Source organism: Protopterus annectens, chromosome 3.part0 (genome assembly GCF_019279795.1).
Source record: "Protopterus annectens isolate FY-2018-M chromosome 3.part0, PAN1.0, whole genome shotgun sequence".
NCBI classification, from domain to species: domain Eukaryota; kingdom Metazoa; phylum Chordata; order Ceratodontiformes; family Protopteridae; genus Protopterus; species Protopterus annectens.
The window spans coordinates 321,846,786-321,869,122 of record NC_056731.1 but is presented as its reverse complement, the minus strand read 5'-3'; the positions used below and the strand labels follow the sequence as shown (position 1 = coordinate 321,869,122).

At 37.6% G+C, this 22,337-nt stretch overlaps 1 protein-coding gene across 5 annotated transcripts in view; it reads right to left on the bottom strand.

Moving 5' to 3' along the window:
* The window catches only part of GRB10 (growth factor receptor bound protein 10), a 2,734,830-nt gene that overhangs the window by 371,314 nt on the left and 2,341,179 nt on the right, over positions 1-22,337 (bottom strand). For all 5 annotated transcript variants that reach the window (XM_044064795.1, XM_044064794.1, XM_044064798.1 and 2 more), the window contains one exon: positions 2,157-2,272. In XM_044064795.1, the coding sequence (XP_043920730.1) occupies positions 2,157-2,272 (116 nt within the window). The remainder of the gene's footprint in view (positions 1-2,156; positions 2,273-22,337) is intronic.

The window sequence follows — 22,337 nt, the reverse complement described above, 5'->3', positions numbered from 1 at the left end:
ATATATATATATATATATATATACACACACACACACACACACACACACACACACACACACACACATATGTTGTTGTTTATCTTTCGGGTTTTCCTGGATAGGGGTCGCCACAGCGGAACTCCGGTCCGCTAATGACTGGCAGTTGGTTTTTATAGTGTCGACTTGCCAGCCCGACGCCCAACCTTCAACGAAGACACACCCATTAAACGCATGTCTTTCGAATGCCCACTCGACCGCAGGGAGGACCTGCAGACTCCACACAGAAGGCACTCCCAACCCAAGCCGAGAATCCAACGGGAGAACCATTTGCTGTGAGGCAACAACGCTACCTCGGGACCACCGTGGAATACATACATATATATATATATATATATATATATATATATATATATATATATATATATATATAGACACACACATATACATACATATATATATATATATATATATATATATATATATATATCGGTTTACTATCATAAATTCGAAAGTAAAAATAAATAATGTCTTTATTTTCGAATTTATGCATCGAAAATGAACATTTTCGAATAATAGTAAACTCGAAAACAAGGGTGTATTGTCAAAAATGTCGCTTGCAACATTTACGGCGATACACAGCACGCCCACCCTTCCCATAATCACCTACCTACCTAACCGAACACACAGTTATGCAGGCTGCGCCTGCACCCTGTGGGGGTCTGTGCCCCCACACCCCCCCAACTTAATATTCCAACTCCGAGATCGCACTACAGTGAGGAAAGGGATGCATTTCCCTAACGCACTGTACCGCGATCCCTCTCATGACCGAAGTTAGAATTGCGAATGCACAGTTCATTCGCAATGCAAACCTTCGCTCATGTCACCTGCTGTAATATGAAGTATTCGAACATCTGATGTTCGAATACTTCATAGCCGTGCAAATGCACGTCGACATTATGATAGCAAACCATATCTATCTATATATCTATGAGTGTGTGTGTGTGTATATATGTATGTGTGTGTGTGCATATATCTATATCCATATATCTATATATATATATATATATATATATATATATATATATATATATAAACTACAACTTTCCCTGTGACATAAAGCAAAGACAGAAAGCCACATTATCTTCTGTGTCAAGCAGTTTGAATGCCCCACATCTGAAAGACCCAAATGAGACAGTTCCTAAATGAGAAGTTCCGGGAACTGACTGGACATTAGCAAATGAGTTTGGCCATATCAAAGTCAACATACTAATGAACTTCTCAGGCTGTACTTTTGATGTCTGCAGGTTTCACTAAGGTACCCTCTCCAGGTACAAGAGGCTTATCAGTGACAGGCGTTCATGTGTTATACAATATCCATATACAAGGTAAACAAGAAAACTTACCTGTCAAGTTCAGCCAAAACAATTATGTTCAATTATTTAGCAAAGTATACATTTTACATGTGTGTGCATGTGAAATAACAGTTTTTTAATCTGGTGGCCTCAATGAACTTAAAAGTGTCTGTCTCAGCAAGCAACAATAAGCTTCTTCTGTGCTTTTCTAAACTATGCTAGTGGATGATACACTATAAATTGTAATTCATTCTTCACAATTAAAGAAATCTAGTACTGCACGCATTGCATTTTCATTAGATGTACAAACTTATATAAGTGACAATGAACAAATGCCAGCCTAGTATTAATAGTGATATGGAAATCTGTTTTGCTATTACAACTTTAACAAGCCCAGATAAAATTTCTTCATGGTTGGACTAATCTGCTGGCAAGATGTCAAGTTCAATAAAATCTACCGCAAAACAAATCACATTTATAGAATACTCACACAAAACACACACAAAAACACAAACACACACACGTGGATCTGTCCACATACATACATACATGCACAAACAACTGATAATGAGCGTTAATGTTTTTTTTTAACAAATGATGAGTACGTACATTTCAGTGCTTGGAACATATGTTAAAGGTCTTAAAAACCAAGTAGAAAACTACTGTCTTCAAGCTAAACACATTTACAATGTGCTGACATTTGTAAGGTCCTGCTTTAAGAGGACAGGCTAATAACTGCTCAATAATCTAAAAGCAAACACAAAGTGTTAAAAAGAAAAACAAGCAGTACACTGCAATATCATTTTAGAAAGAAAAAATACTTACAGTAGGATTTTTAAAAAATTCATATTTTGCATAATTCTTCCTAAATAAGAATTTGCTGTCGGCTCCCATAGTTGACTGAACCTGGGCTACAAGCTCATGGTCTTCTAAGCACCTCTCTGTGGAAGAAGAAAGAACCAAGTTGAGTTCATTCTAAGTTTTTTTTTCCTTTGCTGTGTTTTCCTCAATTCACTTAGCCTGACTGCAGCCTCCATGAAAAATGCTTACCTTGTTTCCCTCCCAGAAATGTGACTTAATCCCTCGTAGGCTTCTGATGTTTCATGGTTAGGATCCCAAGCAAGAGAAGATGCTGTTGTCTCTGTAGCTGAAGGACTTTCAGTGACACTTTTACAAAGAGGACCAACTATCTTAAACACAAGCACATAAAAGTACAGTTGTTTAAAGTCTTACCCTACCAGTGGCTGTCCTCTTCACTGTTGCAGTATTCTTAACAAATGACATTCCCTGCTAAGGGTAGCCCAATGTCTGCCCAGTATACAAAAGCCTTATGAATTTATAGAGGTTGTATGTCACACGTATGCTTCCCACTCAAGGGGTAGGGTATAAAGGTGATGTACATACCTCAGAACTTCTCTGCTGCCAGTCTGAACACCATCATTGATTGCTAGTCTGAATGATCCTTTTTCTGTGCTGGTTACAGAGCCATGTTTCAGATAACTACCCTGTTCAGGCTTCTTCTTATCCATTTCAATTTATTTTTTGGTGGGTTTACACATCATCCAGAAATGGAATATCTCAGTGTGGGAGGTAGATTTCCCATAAAGATCATCAAGAGCAGTGTTCGTTCTATTTGGGTGCTTCTCACAACCATATGCAGTGTTCCTCAGACCCTGTGTAGTGATCACCCTTCCTTGTCAATTTACCTGGAGAACCAATGTCTTAAACTGCTGGCTCAAGGTGCTATGCTGGAGTCTTCCCATCCCAAAGGTCAGCCTCGTGCAAAGAAAAAGGCAATGAAATTCAGGTCTGATTCAACTGCTATTCTGCATCCCCAGGACATCTCTCTCGAGGCTAGTGAAAACCTGGAGAATCGTCTGGTTGTTGACTAAGAATTCCACTGCCACTTCAATATTGGAGGCCAGCATGGATCCAGTTTCTTGCACGCCCTCAGAGACTTTGCAAATGTCTGCTCCAGATGTTTAGTGGTAACCTTGGCTGATTACATCTGAGGGACTGGGGGGAATGCTGCAAATTCTAATTTTGGAGGAGATTCTTACTGTGTTGGTTGAGTGCTGGCAACCAAACATATTTTCCCTGCTGTTAAGGATCCCTAACGTGAATGGCAGGATTTTACCCAGGTGTTATTTAATGCTTTAATGGCTTTAAAGCCTCCTTAAGGAGGTTCTGTACCTGCTCCTCTACTCCTCTTAAAAGGCCCACGTAGCAGGGGTCCTCTGAAGAGGATTTGGATTCTGGGGAAGAGTCTTTGGCATATTCTTCTCAAATTCTTTCTCCCTTTGTTTAGGGGTCTGAGGAGGAAGATTCTATTAGTCCAGATCCTCCCTAAGAAGAACTCTCCTTTGGGGATGCTATTTCTTGTATGATGCAATATGTCAAATGGGACTGTTCTCAGGTTTCTAATTTTCAAAAGAGGTATTATGAACTCCTCCAGATGGAATCTCCAAAACCCTCTGCTGTATCTCTGGTGTTGGCTTCCCCTCTTAGATACCTGTTCAGCAGCCTCTGTTGCCCCTGATTCCCAACCTCCACCCCCTAAGAAACCTGACAGATTTTACAAGGTGCCTGATGATTGTACCTTTTTGTACAGATGTCCTTCTGCTGATCTTTCTGTAGTATTTGCCTCTTCTGACAAACCTTCTAAACTTCTATTATCCACTAAGCTGGTATACTGGCCGGACGTTAGGCTACCATTGGCAGTGAATCCCTTATGTATAACAGTGATATGGAAGGATTTCAAACATGTCTTTCCTAATTTTTTTCTTTTCTTTTTTTAGTACAGTTGGTTTAAACATAGGGGTACTGTGGCTACTTAAAACTGAAAAAACAAGCAGAATATTCTCTCTGATCTTTAGCATGCTGGTTGACTATAACATTTCCTTCAATATAAGGTACATTTTTAATAATCCACAATTAAGAAAACAGCATGAGTGTAGCAGCATAGAAGCAGAAAAAAATTCTTACACTGTAACTGTACAATATCATCAATCGCCGACTGGGTGTGGATATTACAGGTTTTATCCTTAATTGACATTGTTTAGCCATGTTACTCTAGGGATAAAACCTAAAAAGCTACACACAAGTGGTGATTACTGCTACAACTTGCAAAGGAAACCACAGAGGTTACTTATAAAGTGTATCAAAATGCTTGTTATAATGTAGAAAACATTTGCTACAGTCATGACCTCTCCCAATGCTTTGTGCCTGGGGCAGATACACCTCTCACCCACCCTAACTATGCTACTGCTGTTGCATGTGTTAAAGATGTTAAAGTAAACACATTTTCAGTTGTACAAATATAGGCTTTGCAGTACAGAATGCAGAACAATGAAGCACAGAGAGGAAAGGCTGGACAAAATCAAATTTAATGTTAATATGCTGTGATCCTATGCTGTTTGGGTGAGGGTGGAGTGGGCTGCACTGACTACATTATATGTAAAATTAAGATACTTTATCTTATTTTTACAAGGTTGGTAGTCTAGATTAATGCCCCTGGATTAAGCTATAGACAAAGTGTTTTTTAAGCAACTTGGCTTGAAAAATAAAGCAAAAAGATGAAAGCCAAGACAAACGCTAAATTTATTACATCTGCAAATATATTAGCTTGGTTTTTTTTCTTATTAGCAAATGTTCAGTGGAAGTCAAGAAGGCTACAGCTGAAGGCAGTTGTAAATTCTGTTCTAAGTGAAAAGTACAAAAAAATCATTGCTGACTATTTTTACATGAAGACAAGCTGTCAGGAGTTGCAACCAATTAATCTTGAGAATTCTGAGCATTCTTTACTTAGGGAAATGAAAAATTGAAAGGTGCAATGGCAAATAGTTCAGTGAAAAACAAAGTTTGAAATTATAACAAGTGAATAAGCAATAACAGCTACTTTAGCCTCAATACTTTAATGCATTTAATAGAACCATGTACAATTTTGTTCTATTCAATGACTGCCAGTGCACTTTTTCTCAGGGTTAAAAGTTAATGTTTTCTGAAAGCATACAATCTGTTTTCGCATCTAAGAGGGCAACAGGGATAAAAAAAGAACAAATCGTAATCAGTGTAAGTGGGAATATAGGCTGTAATATGCACTTTAGCATGGTTAACCTTAATTTTAGCTTAGGTATTGCATGTGGGTGCACCTGTCAATTTGGGGCAGTTGTTCCTATCTGGAGGGTTAAACTTCATTGTTTAAATATGTACATAGTTTTTATAATAATAGCTATGCTATCTGTACTACCTTTGAACATAAATGCCATTACAGATGTAGAGAAAAAGGTAAGAAGTATTGAATTTTATTAAGAAATGCAGACTGCAAATAGGTGGAAAGACATTTCAAAAGAAATGAGCATGTGAATTTGGAAAAGAAAGGATTTTAGGATGGATATTTAACAGAATATCATGGACAAAGGAAAAGGAGAATAATTACAGTAATTGCTAAAGTGGCTCCAACAGTGACAGAAGAGGGAAAAAGACAATAATGGTAGATTTGTGGTAGTAAAAGGCTATTTGCAAAGGAGGAGGATTATGCTGGCATGTACTTATACTCCACCAAAAACTGCTATTAATAGATATTAAGAAAATGTTGGGAGAAATAATCAGCTTTCAGCAGTGAATATTACTTACAGGAGGAGACTAGAACTTAATTTGCAATAGAGAGGCTGTATCAGGGGGACCTAAAAAGGAAAATATAACAAAATAGGGTAGATTTAGAAATATATGAACATATTTGATATGGAAGATGTGAATTTAGTAGTAGGAACTTGAGCAGTATTTACATATTCACCAAGGAACAATAACCGGGATAAACTAGATAGAAATTATATTTTACAGGAACGTGTGCATTTAATTGAAAGCTTCAACATATATCCAATAATATTCCAGATTACGCACCAATAAAAACCAAGATAACAATGCAGAGTAATGAAGTAAAATGAGAAATTGGTGCTTTCCCCACCTACCTATTAAAAAGAAAGGAATTTAAGGAATGCATAGTGGAAAGTTATTTAGGAACTATTAGGGAAGAATGAATTATCATCATAAGTTATACCTACTGAGTAGGACAACATGAAATGAAGTTTAAAAACAGGGTACATGTAAAAGAGAATTAGAAGTGGTTAAGAAGTAATGGGAATTACTTAGTGGAACTGACAAATGTTAAAGTACTGCAGAATATAAGGAATCTCACAGAACAAGAGGCACAAATGTGGAGTGCTAAAGAGAACATAAGAGAGTATCTGGATAATATGCATGAGTTTAAAAAGATTGATGTTAAGCAACAACATTTTGATAACTCCACAGTCCAAAAACTTTTAGCATAACAACTTGGTTAACAGGTAATAGAATGGGTTGTCACCAAATTTAGAAAGCCTATAACAAGAAAAATAAATATAAATCCAGTAGAGGTATTAGAGATATTTTGTAAACTTTATGAAAGTATGTCTAACCTGGAGAAATGTGGAAATAAAGAGCAGAAATCAAAATATTTATGGAAGACTTAATTATACCGTCATGTATAATCAATCTTCAGGAAAGTCTCTAAGAACAGACGGTGTCCTGTGGAAGTATGGAAGTCTGGAAGTTAGGAGGGAAGAGTGATAAAAAATCTGTTTAACAATAAAATAAAAGAATGAAAGGCCTAAATAACATGTCCTAGATGAACCAGCTCAAAGCCCTGCCACTACACTTAGTATCCTACAGACTGCTAAGAGGTGACCTGTGTCTGGCATACAAGGCAAACTCTGACCCATTACTGATTGGATTTACTGCACATCAACAAGTCAAATGACATCAGAAATACTTGGTCTAGAAATCTAAACCTCTTCTACAACATCAACAGAATGGTCTAGAAGGACAGGTGTATTTCACAGAGGATATTGGTGCTACAGAACAGACTCCCCATCAATATAAAACAGAGTTTATCCCTGTCTTTTTTCAAGTGCAACTTAGATCTATGAATGGGAAACAGAAAATTTACCCCAGGACTGCCCCCTGTACTACTACTACTAATGGACATATGCATCCCACGCATGGGTCCCCACAAACTATTTGTGATATGATCCTAGTAATTATCATTAGGGGTAACACATAACTGTTAACCATGAGATGGGTAAGGTAATCTATAACCAAATGGGATAGGTTATTATGAGCAGAAAAAAGGGAAATGGCTAGGCTTAAAATGGTCCACATGGGCAGCTAGCCTAGTACTTAGCTATGAACCTATGAACATATAACAGTATTTTAAAAGGAGGGGAGGCACCAACATCTAGGAAGAAAACTGATGGCTGCAGTACCTAAAGACAGTAAAGACCCATCAAACCCAGTATCATATACACCCATTTCAATTATAAACCATGACTATTGTATAGTGTTTATGTCTATAGTAGCTAAAAGATTGGCAAAGGCGTTGCTACAACTGATAGATATGGATCAATGTGGTTTTCGGGAGTGGAGAGAAACATTTGGAAAACATTACTAGAACAATGATACTCCAATGGGAAGCAGAATGTATGAAAATACTTTGTTGTTAGTGGGTCTTGATGCAGAGAAAGCAATTAATAGAGTAAGCTGGGATTTTATGAGTAGAGCAGTGGAAGCATTTGCATTCCTTGACAGAATAATAAGGTTAATTAGGGCAATATATGAAGGATTGGAGGCAATAATTGAAGTGTGAGGTTTCCTCTCTAAGTTCTGTTTTAAGACAGGAATGAGGCAGGAGTGTCCTCTTTCCCTTTATTTGTTTATATGTAGATCTGTTGATAAAGAAAATAAGGGACTCAGAAATTCAAGCATGTAGTTGGTGTGATCATTGAGAAAAGTTGGCTTTATTTGCAGATGATGATATTTTGTATTTGATAAATCCAGAAAAGATATATTAGTGTTATTGAGCATTTTGAGACAGTTTCATTTATCATCAGAACAGTGAACATAAAACAAATGCTAAAGATGTAAACTACGTACCCACTAAAGAATAAGTTCTGCAATATGCACACTTATGGGGAAATGGTAAGATGACTTGTTTAGGAGTATGGATTAAAAAGGCTTCTGTTATGACAGCTAAGGGTACATGGGAAGAGACTAATAAGATAATACAAAAACTGAGAAATTGAAAGCTCTAGTTTATGTATATGGATACTGAGATGCAAGCAGTGAAAATGTTTTTAGTCCCTTCAATTTTATATATGAGTCAGGCACAGTTTTATCAACAAGAGGAGACGTTTTTGACAATAATTGATAAAGAGTTGGAGGAATGTGGGAAGGGAAGAGGGCAAGAGTTAAGTGAGATAAGTGTATACTTCCAATAGAAAAAGGTGGTTTAGGACTGCCTGATTTGAAGAGATATTTCAGAGATACACAGTTAAGACTCATTTACATAATATAAACAGAAAGTTTTAATTCAAAATGGAAAGAGATGACTATGAGTATGGTAGAAGTAAAAGAAATAACGAGATAAAGTTTTATGTTGGATGCATATCTTTAAGGAGAATAATAACAACCATACAGAATATTATATTCATAAAGTAGTAGACAGTATTCTAAGAACTAAGCCAACACAGTCTGGAGCAAGACAAAAGTTTCCCCAACGGGGTACTTAGCTTTTAATGAAGACTATGGATCTGAAATTCGAACATGAAAATGCCAGGAGTCGGCCGACCGGCACTTGCGAACTGCTTATGCTTCGGGCACCGCGCGGTAAGAAAGACTGAAGAAAATGGCGTCGGCTGCATCTTTTATACCCCTGTGGCACTGACGTCAGGGAAGAGGCGACAGCAACTGATGCCGGACCGAGACTTTGGAATTCAGGCCGAGTGAGGGTAGCCTGCCAGCAGGATAACCCAAGTGTAATGACTGCAACAGTGAAACACGAAGAACATCTAAGCCAACACAGGAATGGAGAAATGAAATTTTGCAAATAAGGACAACTGCAAGTAGTGAGTACAGAAAATAGGTAAGAGGGGGCTGGAATTTACTGGAAAACTAGCAAAGGAACCAATGCACTGGCAGCAAATAAATAGAGAGAGGTAACAGAGTGGCATGAAGCCAAGAAAACATTTGGCCTGCAGGCTAAAGACTGCATTCCCTACCAGGGACTGATATCAGAGTATAGGCAAGAGAAAGAGCTAGGGGAGTCTTAAGTGAAAGACCTGCTCTGGTAGAGTTTTAATTTAATCTAGAATAGAAGCTGCTTTTAAAACGAGGGTAGTTAGTAGGGAGCATAAAATACTGCATAACAACTAAAATATCATTCAGAGGAGGAAATAATAGATTGGGAAGAGAGACTGGGAAAACAATATACAAGACAACAATGGGAGGACATATGTACAGCTCCCAAATATGCAACAAAGTGCAGAAGGTTTAGGATCTTTGCTTGGAAATGCTTGTATATGTATTTTATGCCCTAAGCAGACCTCAAAGAATTTTCCTCATGTAGATAGCAAATGTTGGAGGTGTGATAGGGAAGAAAAAGGTAACTGGGAACATATGTTTTGGGAGTGTAATGAGTTGGTAGATTTTAAAAATTCTCTACAGAGCACTCAACCAGATATACCGGGTGAGCTAATGACTGCCATTAAGGACATTATACTTTTGAGCTGAACAAAGGATCTGAACTGCCTAGACATAGCATGGCTTCATGTTTAATTCTGTTGCCGGCCAAAAAAGCAGTTACTAGAAAACTGAAATCAAAGTACAAACCAAGTGTATTTCAAGTATTGAATATTATAAAAGAACTGGAAGAGGGATTTTTATAAAAGGGAATAGGCAAATTAAATACAAGTAAATGGGAATTGTGGGAACAATACATGCAGAATAATCTTCAGTAGGAGAAGGAGTGAGGTTTAGGAAAAGACAAAAAATCTGCAATTTATGTAATGTTGGATTGATGATAGTTTCAAAGAAGGAAAAGATTTGTGGTCTGTAATGTATGCACATGGAAACATGTTCATATGGTTCACTTTCTTTTCTGTTAATATATGTTTGCCTATGTCTTAAAACCATAATTTAATAAAAGTATTTTAAAAAATGCATAACCTCATGATGTGGATATCCCACCATTGCCAACCAATATGTGACGTTGATATCCCACCACTTCCAACCAATATGATGACCCTCAACTGGACCAGTAATCAAGCAGCCTCAACCTTCACCACAGGCACCTGTGGGGGACGTTCACTGGGAGGATAACAGGTACATACACAGTATTTCCGGATGCAGCTCTCTGCATCAAGTGCAGTTTTACTTAAGAGCACACAGGGAACACACTCAGTCCAAGGATTGTTTCTCTCTTTCTCCAGATCCCCAAAAAGACTCCCTACTGGCACAGCTGTAAAGTTGACGTCTCAGCTGAGTGTCTAATTCAAGGCCTCCAGCACCTCTCTGTCCAACCAGTGCTTAGTGTCCCTGCCCAAGTAGCTGACACACACACACTTTGAGATTTGATTTATACACACACACACACACACACACACACACACACACACACACACACTCCTGGGAAAGGCTGGCACAGGTTTACTAGCTATGCCCCCTTCTGCCCAGACTATATAAGGTAGTTATGACTGCCACCAGACACTCCTGCCAGGTAACTTAAGGCTCTTCCAAGGGTACCGAATATACTAAGTGAAATTAAGATTAATACAGATGGTAGTATGACAAGACCAAGGCTATTAGGAGTGGCCCACAGAATGTCACCAATTAAATATGCAAGTACTCTCAAAACATAAATATCTCTACAAAGATCAGCTACAATAAAAGGTTTAAATATATTTAATAATAATTAATAAAAGAACAAGGAAATACTAAGTATATATTCACACTGACATCTCAGGAAATCTTTAAAATAACACTGAAGGACAGGCTCAGACAAATAAAGAAAAACAATATCTAAACTTAGCTTCACTATATTCCTGACTGTGTCTAAGAGAGTTACTATTCCCTACTTACTTAATATAGCAAGGCAGATGATGTGGTGAATGGTTCTTCTTGTTGTCAGGCCCAAGACAGAATACAGAATGCTCTGTCTCACTAAGAGACTTCTCAAAATAATATTTAAAATATTACTTTTAAGATAGCTTACAGAATGACATTACTTCTTGTCATCTGACTTCTAGTTCTCATGCAACCCCCCATTGCTGGCAGCTGGCAGTATTTAGTACCTACCCATAAAAATATACACACAAGGGCTTTTGTTGAGGTCTTTGGCAGGTGCTAGAAGTCATAAAACTATTGCATACCTACACTCTTCCGGAGTTGTAAACAGTCCACCCCAAAGACAATACAGAACGCCTACTAGTACAGACATTGTTTCTCTGCTGGCTGCCTTGCAACCTGTGAGATAGCATCTTTAATGCCTAGCCCGTAAAGTGATTTAATTTCAGATATTTTTCTAAAGTTTGCTGGACTGAGGTTAATCCTCCAGTTTCCTCTGTTAAAACATATACATTTAAACTGTTACAATAGTGCATGTACATTTCTGTTCTCTTCAGTAAGGCACACTGTGGATGCATTTCAAACACAAGCACTTTACAAATACCTTTTCAACACAAATGTCTATAAAATCAGTTTGATATACACATGACTTACAGTTCTAAAACATTTATAACAGTTGCATCTTGTATGACATACAGTTCTAATACATTTGTAACACAACAGTCTTGTATAAATCACTTTGATATTCACAAATGATATGTAATTATTTATAAAATTCCAGCTAGCTGTGCTGGCAGTACCTCGTTTCGTCACAATTCCATGTAGGGGGTAAGTGTCCCAAATGCCCTAAGTGTTATTTTATATATATATATATATATATATATATATATATATATATATACATATACACACACACATATATATATATATATATATATATATATATATATATATATACACACACACACACACACACACACACACACACACATCTACCAACTCCATGCTTGCACAACAGTGAAGAAAAATGAAAAATCCCAATGCAGTGCACTGTTGACTGTAGGAATGCCAGGCCACATACTTTGGGCCCAATCTAAACAAACAACAATCAGAGAATGTACAAAATCTACCAACAATAACCATGAAATGGACTTTCAAAATGGCTGCACATTGCTTAACAGCTTAATTCTAGCTCTCTTAGTGGGAAAACAGAAACTCAACAGAGAAGGCAGTAGAGTTTTGTGTTTATGGGTAAATTTTGGTAAATGGCTAGTAAGTGCACTGCCTGGATGCCAGGAAAAAAGAAATACAGAGCACATGGAAAAAATCGGCTACAAAAAGGAAGGAAGAAACACTGACTGGGGAAAGTTCTGCAGCTGTTCAGCAAAAAGCAATGCAACCTCCAGACATAATTTACATTAACCTACAGGAAGATACAAGACAACTGTACACAGACTTGGTTAAAATAAATGAAACACTGATGGAGTATATCAACACAAACAACAAAAGGCTATGAAAAATGGAAGTAGCTTTAAACAGATATTCAGATGAGTTGATAAAGCTGCAAAAATCACAGGCTGAAATGAAGAAAAGGCTGGCTGAATATGAGAATGCACAGGAAGAGATGTTTCAAAAAATAATAGAATTAGAAGACAGAAAACCTGCGATTTTCAGCTATACCAAAGAAGCTGGAAGGAACAGACCGCATTAACTTTATGAAAGCACAAATAAGCAACTGGACTGCTATTCCACAGCAGGAGTTGTTAGTTGAAAGGGCACATCATGTGTATGCTGCAAACCTGGCTATGATAAAGCAACCTAGACCTTTAATGGCAAGGTTGCAATCCTACCAGCAGAAGGAGTTGATTCTGACAAATATGTGGCAGAAGGACAAAAGACTAAAAGTGGGAGACAGCAGAGTGTTTTGGAGAATGATTACTCATTGTACACCAGGCAGAAGAGGAGTAAATTCATTCCACTATTCAGGGAATGTTTTGATGCAGGTGTGAGATTCAAACTGCTGTACCCAGCTGTCTTCAAGGTATTCTTCAAGGATGGATAAAATCATTTAGAAGTATATGCTAAAGAGGAATACACATGTTTTTCCAACAAAAAGTCAGCTGTAAAACAGAAGGAGATTCTGCTTCTTGCTCTTCTAGTAATAAAGACCACAGAAAGACTGCACCTGTGAAACATTTTCCGTTGTTTCATTGGATAATGTTGGAGCAAAGGAAGGGGAGCACAAGACTTGACTAGAAGAATTGAGAGTATGTTAGAAATGAAGCACAGACAAGAAAAATTAATGTGCTTTTTCTCATTCTTGCATGGGGAAATGCATGGATTAAGGACCTTCGATTGATTTAATAAGTTTTAAGAGTAAGAAAGCAAATGAAAAAGAATACTGAATAATATGAGGCTTTTTTCTAGCAACTACATGTATGCTCACTAGCAATTTTGTACCTGGTCTTCATGTTTCCATGGAAATAATCTCATAAAGAGAAACTGGCTGCCTGGTTCCTGTGTCTCCATGGAGACAATCCGATAAAGAGAATCTGGCTACAGGCTGGTGGTCAGTAACTGGTTGAAAAAAACTGAGAAATTGCCTAGAACATATTAAATGCTCTCTGAAAGCATTCAGGGGGTTTCCCAGCTGGGAGAGCTATAAAGAAAAGACAAAACAAATTAGCACTTAGTAGAAGCACAGGCGGCACCATGCATCTTAGCATGTTTAACCTTTTATGCTGACTCAAGTCTGCAAGTGCGGCTGTCAGTTTGGGACATTTCTTCCTATTAGGATTGTAAAACTTTATTATTTGAAGATGTACAAAGTTTTGTGTGTTAGTATTAAGTTAATAGGTTTTAGGGGGTATTGGGGGGGTGTTTCTTTTTTTGTTAGAGGGCTTTCAATGAAGCAAAAAGTTTTGTAAGATGTGACATAGGCTCAAATGGACATGACAAGAAACGACTTTATAAAAGTTCAACCTGTCCAACAATGTATGCATGTAACAAAAGTTGGAACTAGACATTTAACAAAAAAGGTATTATACATAAAAGGTAGGAATAATAACTTTTTAATGGAATGATCCTTTCTGTAGTGTCCTTAAATGTCAATGGTCTCACAGATAAATGTACAAAAGAAAGAGTATGAACTATATTAAAAATGTAGAGTGCAGTTAGCTATGATACAGGAGACACACTAAGAAAGAACTGAACATGTGGATTTGATAAAGAAAAGTTTTCAGGATGGTTATTCAGCGGAATACCTGGGAAAAAGGAAAAGAGGAGTACTGATATTAACTGCAAGAGGAGCTCCAATAGTGATATAATAGGATAAAAAGATAATAATGGCAGATTTGTAGTACTAAGGGGCTACTGACAAGATTACACTGGCATGTATTTATATTCCATCTAAAACTGCTACAATGGAACTTAAGAAAATTCTGGGAGACAATCAGTTTTCAGCAAGGAATATTGCTTATAAGTGGGGACTGAAATGTGATTTTCAGTAGTGAAGAAGTGTCAGGGGAACCAGAATGTAAAGTATAACAAAGGAAGGTAGATAAAAAATATTTGGCATGGAAGACGTGAATTCAGTAATAGGACTTCGGAGTGAATTTACATATTATTCCCCAAGATACAAAAACTGGGCTAAGCTACATAGAATTTACATTTCAGAGGAACATATGCATTTAATTGAAGGTCTAGATACACACCCAATAACTATTTCAGATCAAGTGCCAATAATAACTAAAATAAAAACATGTAGTATTGAAATAAAAATGCACTTTCCCACCTATCTTTTGAAAAGGGCGGAATTTAAGGAATGGGTAGTGGAGATTATTCAGGAGCTACTAGAGAGGGTAGAAATTAAAATATAGCTAGGGAGAGGGATAAAATTAAGAAGGAGTTTAAAAATAGGGTGGAAATAAAAGAAAGGAAGCTGTGGTTAAGAAGCAACAAGAATTAGAGGGACTGACAAATATTAAAGTACTGTAGAATAAGGGGAGTCTCACACAACAAGAGAAGGATCAACTGCAGAATGCTAAGCAGATAACGGATTACCTTGATGATATAAACAAGTTTGGAAATATTGCTGTTAAGCAACTGTTTTTTGATAACACTACAGGACAAAAACTTTTAGCACAACGACTCAAGCAATTGAAAGTAGAAAAGGCTGCTGCCAAGTCTAGGGAGCTTTTAACAAGGCAGGTAACAAGAGAACCTGTACAGGTTTTAGAAATATTTCGGAAATTCTATGAAAGTCTGTATAAAGCAGAGAAATATAGAAACCAAGAAAAGATGCACATGGAAATGTTTATGGAAGAATTAAACATACCAAGGTTAGAGGTAGATGAGGCTCAATTACTAATGGTTAGACTAGGAGGAGATAAGAAAAACATTGTGATATACAACCAATCTACAGGAAAGTCGCCAGCAACAAGATGGTATTCATGTGGAAGTTTGGAAACTAGGAGTGAAAATACTGATACATATCTGGAAGGTTCTAACAGTATTTTAAGAGGAGGAGAAGTACCAGCATCTTGGAAGAAAGCAGTGATAGTTGTAATACCTAAAGAGGGCTAAGATATATCAGATCCAGTTTCATACAGGCCCATTTCAATACTAAACCATGATTATAAAGTGTTCATGTCTACAATGGCTAACAGAATGGCAAAAGTAATGCCAGAATTGATAGATATGAATCAATATGGTTTTGTGGAGGAGAGGCAAACACTTGACAACATTAACAGAACATTGACGATATAGAGGGAAGCAGAATGTAAGAAAATACCATTGTGGTTGGTGGGTTTTGATGTAGAGAAAGCATTTGACAGAGTATGCTGGGACTTTATGAGCAGGGTAATGGAAGGATTTGCATTTCCTGAAAAAAAATATAAGATTGATTAGCAGGTTATATGAGGGATCGGAGGTGAAAATTAAAGTGGGTGGGGTTCTCGCTGATCATTTCTGCTTGAGCAGAGGAACCAAGCCAGGGTGTCCTCTTTCCCATTTGTTATTTGCATTGCATTTAGAACCACTGGCAAAGAAAATAAGGGACTCAGAAATTCAAGGATATAACTGGTATAGTAGTCAAGAAAAGCAGATGATATTGTTTTATACCTGACAAAACCAGAAAGAGACATTACAGTGTTACATAACATGTTCAGACCATTTCAGATCTTTCAGGATACAAAATTAATGAAGTTAAAACAAAGACAATAGCGATAAACTATGTATCCCCATATGAATTGGTTCAGAAATATCCATATTTATGGGGATATGATAAAATGAAGTATTTAGGAGTATGGATTAAAAATAATTCTGGTGTGGCAGCTAAAGATATGTGGGAAGAGGCTAAACAAAAGACAATACAAAAACAGAAAATGGAAGCTTTGTTATATGGATATGGATAGTAAGATACAAGCAGTTAAAATGTTTTGAGTCCAATTAGTCTTACATACAGGTCAGGCATATTTTTATCAACCAGAGGAGAAGTTGTGGATAGCAATTAATAAAGAGCTGAAGGACATTATCTGGGAGGGATAGATGGCAAGAGTCAAGTGGGATAAGCTGATTCTTCTAGTAGAATGGGGCATATTAGGATTACCCAATCTGAGGGGTGTTTCAGAGCTATACAGTTTAGGCTCCTATACACAGTGCTAGCAGAAAACTATAAATCAAAGTGGAAAGGAATGATGATGAAACATGGGGAAGCCCAAGAAACAAGGAGAGACTAGGATTTTGGGTGCAGGCCTTTAAGGAAGATTACAGTTAAGTAGCAGAACTAAGTCAACAAGGGAATGAAGAAAGGAGATTCTGTTGATAGGGATGACTGCAATTAGGGATACAAACAATAGCCAAGAGGGGGCTGGAATTTATTCATGAAAACTGGCAAAGGAACCAAGGTATTGGGCACAAATAACTATCAAGAGAAAGATGACAGAATGGGAAGATGCCAAGAATTTATTTTGGACTGCAGGTTAGGTATTTCCTTCCCTTTCAAGGATTGAAATAGGCAAAGAGAAAGAAATATGAGGGTCCTAAATGAAAGATCAGCACTGGTAGAGCTTTTAACAGAATCTAGACCGAAGCTGCCATTAAAAAAGGAATAATTAGTACAGCATATAAAATATTGCATGATAATTATAAGAATCAATCAGAGGAGGTTAGAAAGGATTGGTAAGAGAGAATGGATAAACAATTCACAAAGAAACAATGGGGAATATATGTATGACTCCCAAATACGCAACAAAATCTAGAAGATTTAGGATTTTTGCTTGGAAATGTTTATCTAGATATTTGTATACCCCAAATAGAGTCCGGAAAAAATTTCCTCAGCTAGACAGCAAATGTTGGAGGCGTGGCGGGGAAGAAAGAGGTAATTGGGAACATATTTTCTGGGAGTGCAGTGAGTTGACGGACTTTAAGGATTCCCTGCAGGATGCACTGTCAGAGATGCTGGGTGGGGAAACTGATGTGATGAGGGAGATGATTTTTCTGAGCTATGATACAGCATCAAGATTGCTTAGACATATTAAGGCCTTGCTCTGTCTAATTATGGTGGCTGCCAAAAAAGCAATTATTAGAAAATGGAAATCAAAGTCTAAACCAACTATGCTAGAAGTAGTGAATATAGTAACAGAGATAAAACAACTGGAACTGACATCTTTAGAAAAGGGAAGGGGCTAACTACATAGGAAAAATGGGAATTGTGGGAACAATACAAACAGGGGAGAAATGAAGTTTAAAAGAAGACAGGACTTAAATGAGCTATGTAACCTTTGATTGAAAATGACTGGGAAGATTATACGTGTTGTATAATGTTTGCAACAGGGAGTGTGTCAGTATGGTTTGTGATGTAAAATGCTTCCAACTAGGATTGTGTTGGTGTGGTTTGTTTTCATTTATATAAATGTACGACTGTCTATGTCGTAAGTGATGGTTTAATAAAGGTGTTTCTTGTTTTAAAAAGGGGGCAGGAATTAATTTACTTAATGTTGCTTAGGTTATATGATATATATCAATACATGTGAAGTATAATGTTTGTAAACATGGACTTGTTAATACAATTTGACTACTTTTATATAAATGTAAATTTGCCTATGTCACAAGTGATAATTCAATAAATATGTTTAAAAAAAGATTTTGTTCATTCAAAAAAAAAACTATAAATAGTATAAAAAGTCATTCATATATCAGCCCTGGGTTTCAACAAATTTCAGAATAGTTCCACAATAATTGAGACAGGCTGATACTATTAAGAGCAAGATGCAAAGTTCTATACCTAAGCTGCAACACTACACCTATTATGTCCCAATTAGCTAAAGCAAAAAAAAAAGGCAGATAAATTACAGTCAATTGTAAAATAAAACAATACTGGCATCAATATAACAAAAAATTAAGCAAAAAGAAAAAACAGTCTGGGAATTGAGCACTTCAGAAACAAAATTATGTTTCTTAAATTGATGTCCTTTTGAGGTGATTTCTAGACTTTTTCAGCATTTCCACTAAGTTATGCACAGTTTTGTGCAACAGTTATAAAGTTATCAGCTCTGTTATTCTGCTGCTTCACACTTATAGGTTTATGTGGGGGATGGGTTGACTTTGGGTAGACAAGTTCTGTACTTCATCTTTTAGACTCTGCTCAAAGCTGGTGGCAAAGTGGCTCACCAGTTAGCGTTGCTATCTTGGGTTCTCTGCTGAAGTGCCTTCAGTGCATAAACTGCTTGTTCCCCCTATGTTCCCACTGATTCTTCAGTGTCCTCCTGCATCCCAAAAACATGCCACAAATTTAGTGGCATGTCATTGGGCAGCGTGCATGCATGTCCTGCAATGGGTTGATGGCCCATTCAGGATTAGCAAGACACCACTCGAGTGTCAGAACAGACTCTTTCATCATCCTGCGGCGCTAAATTGGATTAACTAGGTTACTGTAGAATGGAAGGATGTTGGTAGCTACTGTTTTATCTAAGCAACTCAGAAGGGATTCACTGCTTCCAACATGCATTATATGATAATGCTGGTATTTGATGCAATTACTTTAAGATGTGCTGGAACACAGCAATGCTTTTCCAATCAAACCATTCACTGAATCTGCAAACCTGCAAAACATGATGGATGAGCAAAATGCCTTTCAAATGGAAACTGTGTGACTGCTACTGTATAGGAATGACAACAGTCCTGTAAAGATGTACACGGAAGCACTGCCTTCATAAAGTGCTATCCCTTATACCCTTACATTTGCCCTGTGTTTTATAAGTTACTTCTGCAAAGTTTTAGTTATTTCTGGTCTGGTTATGACAGTGATATGAATAGTGAGATTGGAAATAAAACTTGGACTTGTCCAGTATGCATTTCTGCAGACCAAATGACATTATACTGCAATCAAAAGTGAAGTGATCATGCAATAATAAATACAGATTTTGAAAAGTACTTTAGTACTAAATAAGAAGCCTTTCAGTGAGTATCCTGTAATTTGTCTTTAAAATGTAGTTTATTTGCACTAAACTTTACATAATTAGCCTGTCTCTGTGGTGCAGAGGAATGGAGCCTTGACTGCAACCCAAGGGACCTGGTTTTAACTAGCAGTTTATGCACCTGAGGAGCCAGACAGCAAGGGGGAAAGTGAAGGGATGTGGTCCATTCACCTCCCTCAGGGGCTGGCAAGAAATGTGAGTGCTCAAGGGTGCACTGTATGGCACTATCCTGGTGAAGATGGGGGAACTAACACTTGTGCTTTTGCCCCTATAGAAGTGAGGTGACTCCCTTCTCTACAGCCCACTGCAGGTGTTGTTCCCTATGCTTGCAGGGGGATATGGCACAAAAAGAAAAAAATCCAAACCACCCCTGATGCCTACCTGAACAATAAGACCCCTTTTGGTATGCTCTCTTCCCAGTGAAGGGAATGAATGAAAAGGTTAATACACAGACAGAAGGTCTGATGATAAGCAGGCAGCAGGGACAAACAGGACAAAAAAACTTGCAGCTGTCACCTTGTGTACTACTATTACAGCTTTGCAATGGAAGCAATCAATGTTACTGACACTACTACTCAACTCCCAGCTTTTGACACACAATGCCATCATAGCTCTCAACCTTCCATATCTTAAATGAGGAACACTGCCCCTCATAATGGGCAAGAAATGGCAAAATGTAGTAACAACTTCAACTAGGAAGCTCACAGAATGATTAAAATGTGCAACTTTATGCTTATAAAGAGTTATTTTGATGATTTGCTATGGTTCAATACTATTTGCCATAGATTTCAGTTAAAAAATTCCTAAGTCTGAATGTGTGACCGATTTTTTTCAATGTAGAACTTTGAGGAACATATGCTTTTTCAGACCCAAAATGAGGAATGTTCCTCGTAATGAGGTACACTTGAGAGGTATGAATACCATCAAGGAAAAAACAGTTACTAACTTCACTGCTGTTTTCAGATGAGCGCGAAGTCACATGATCATTCCACCACCTACCCAGTGACATCACGGAAGAAGGAGGTCACTGTAAAAAGGATGGGGTGGAGCTACAGCAAAATTTAAAAGCTTGTACAATTGGGCAGCATTATTTTGATTACAGATACAGAATGCATACCTCTCAAGTGCACTTCGTTGTAAGGAACATTCCTCATTTTGAGTTTTAAAAAGACCATGTTCCTCATTGCTCCACAATGGAAGGGTCTGTCATACATTCAGTCTGAAGAAAATTTTTAACTAACATCCATGGTAAATAATACTAAACTATAATAATTCATCAAAAGAACTTTTTGTTAGTGTAAAGTAACACATTTTAACCATCCTATAAGCTCCCTAGTTGAAACTATTAGCAAGCTGTTAGTAAATGTTCCACAATTTGGCCAATTGTTCGACATTATGGGAAGGTAGTCTTCCACATTCTGAAGATGGAAGTTAAGAGCTACAACAACATGCTTCCTAGCAACAAACCTGTAATATTTCTAGCACTAAACTGTACCTCAGTTTAACTGTAAGTGTTAATGCTGCAGACCTTTGTATGAGCAGCAGACAGTAATCATGAACATGACAAGATATGATGAAAACAAATCAAGAGCCACCAACTTTAAGAACAGTGCTGGGAGAAAGTTGCTACAACAATTCTGCCTTCAGAGACTGAAAGTAACCTTAAAAGTGAGCACCTGCTATTTGTCTTACATTCATTCATTCTTCAGTTGCCTGCTTAATTTATTCCAGGGGAGATGGAGATTTTCCCAAGAGTCATTGTTCAGAAGGCAGAGAGCCAGTCTTTTGCTGGACATTAACAAACACACACATATATGTTTCAGTAATTTGGAGAATCACTAAATCACCAGTTGATCTGTGATATGTCTTTGGGATATAAGAGAAGACTAGAGGAGCCAGCCCTGCACTGATAGCAGGAGAACATGCAGACTGTGTTTTGTATGTGATATTTAAGTAGATGATAGTGTGCACTCTATTAGAAAAGAAGTTATGCTACTGAGTGCTTAAAAAAAGAAGTTATGTACTCACCATAACGTTCCATCTGAGTAGGTAACTTCATTTGTCAGCAGCCTGTGGGTATCGGATCCGACCTGGATCCGAGCCGGCAGCTTTCCATGCTAGAGATCTGAGCTCCAAGCTCCTCCCCCTTACCCATAATACCCTGTGACCTCCTTCCAATCCTCAGATCGCGTTTGCCCGCCTATATAACCACAAAACAACAACCTGAAGAATCCTAACCTAAGGATTAACAAAGGACCTGATAAACCATCCTAGGGTCCAGGTAATCAAAGAACCAGGTTAGGGAGAAGGAGGGAGGGTCGGTTGCTGACAAATGAAGTTACTTACTCAGATAGAATGTTATGGTGACTACATAACTTCTTTATCTGAAGTAGTTAACTTCATTTGGTCATCAACCTGTGGGACAGAGTCCCCAGGTACCAAAAAACTTGGGAGGTCCTCAAGGAAGGATATTCCGGAGCACTGCAGAGCCAAAAGCCGCCCTTCCTCTGGACACTAAATCCAATTTATAGTGAGAGATAAAGGTATGCGAGGATGCCCAAGTAGCCGCAGAGCAAATGTCATCCAAGGGAAC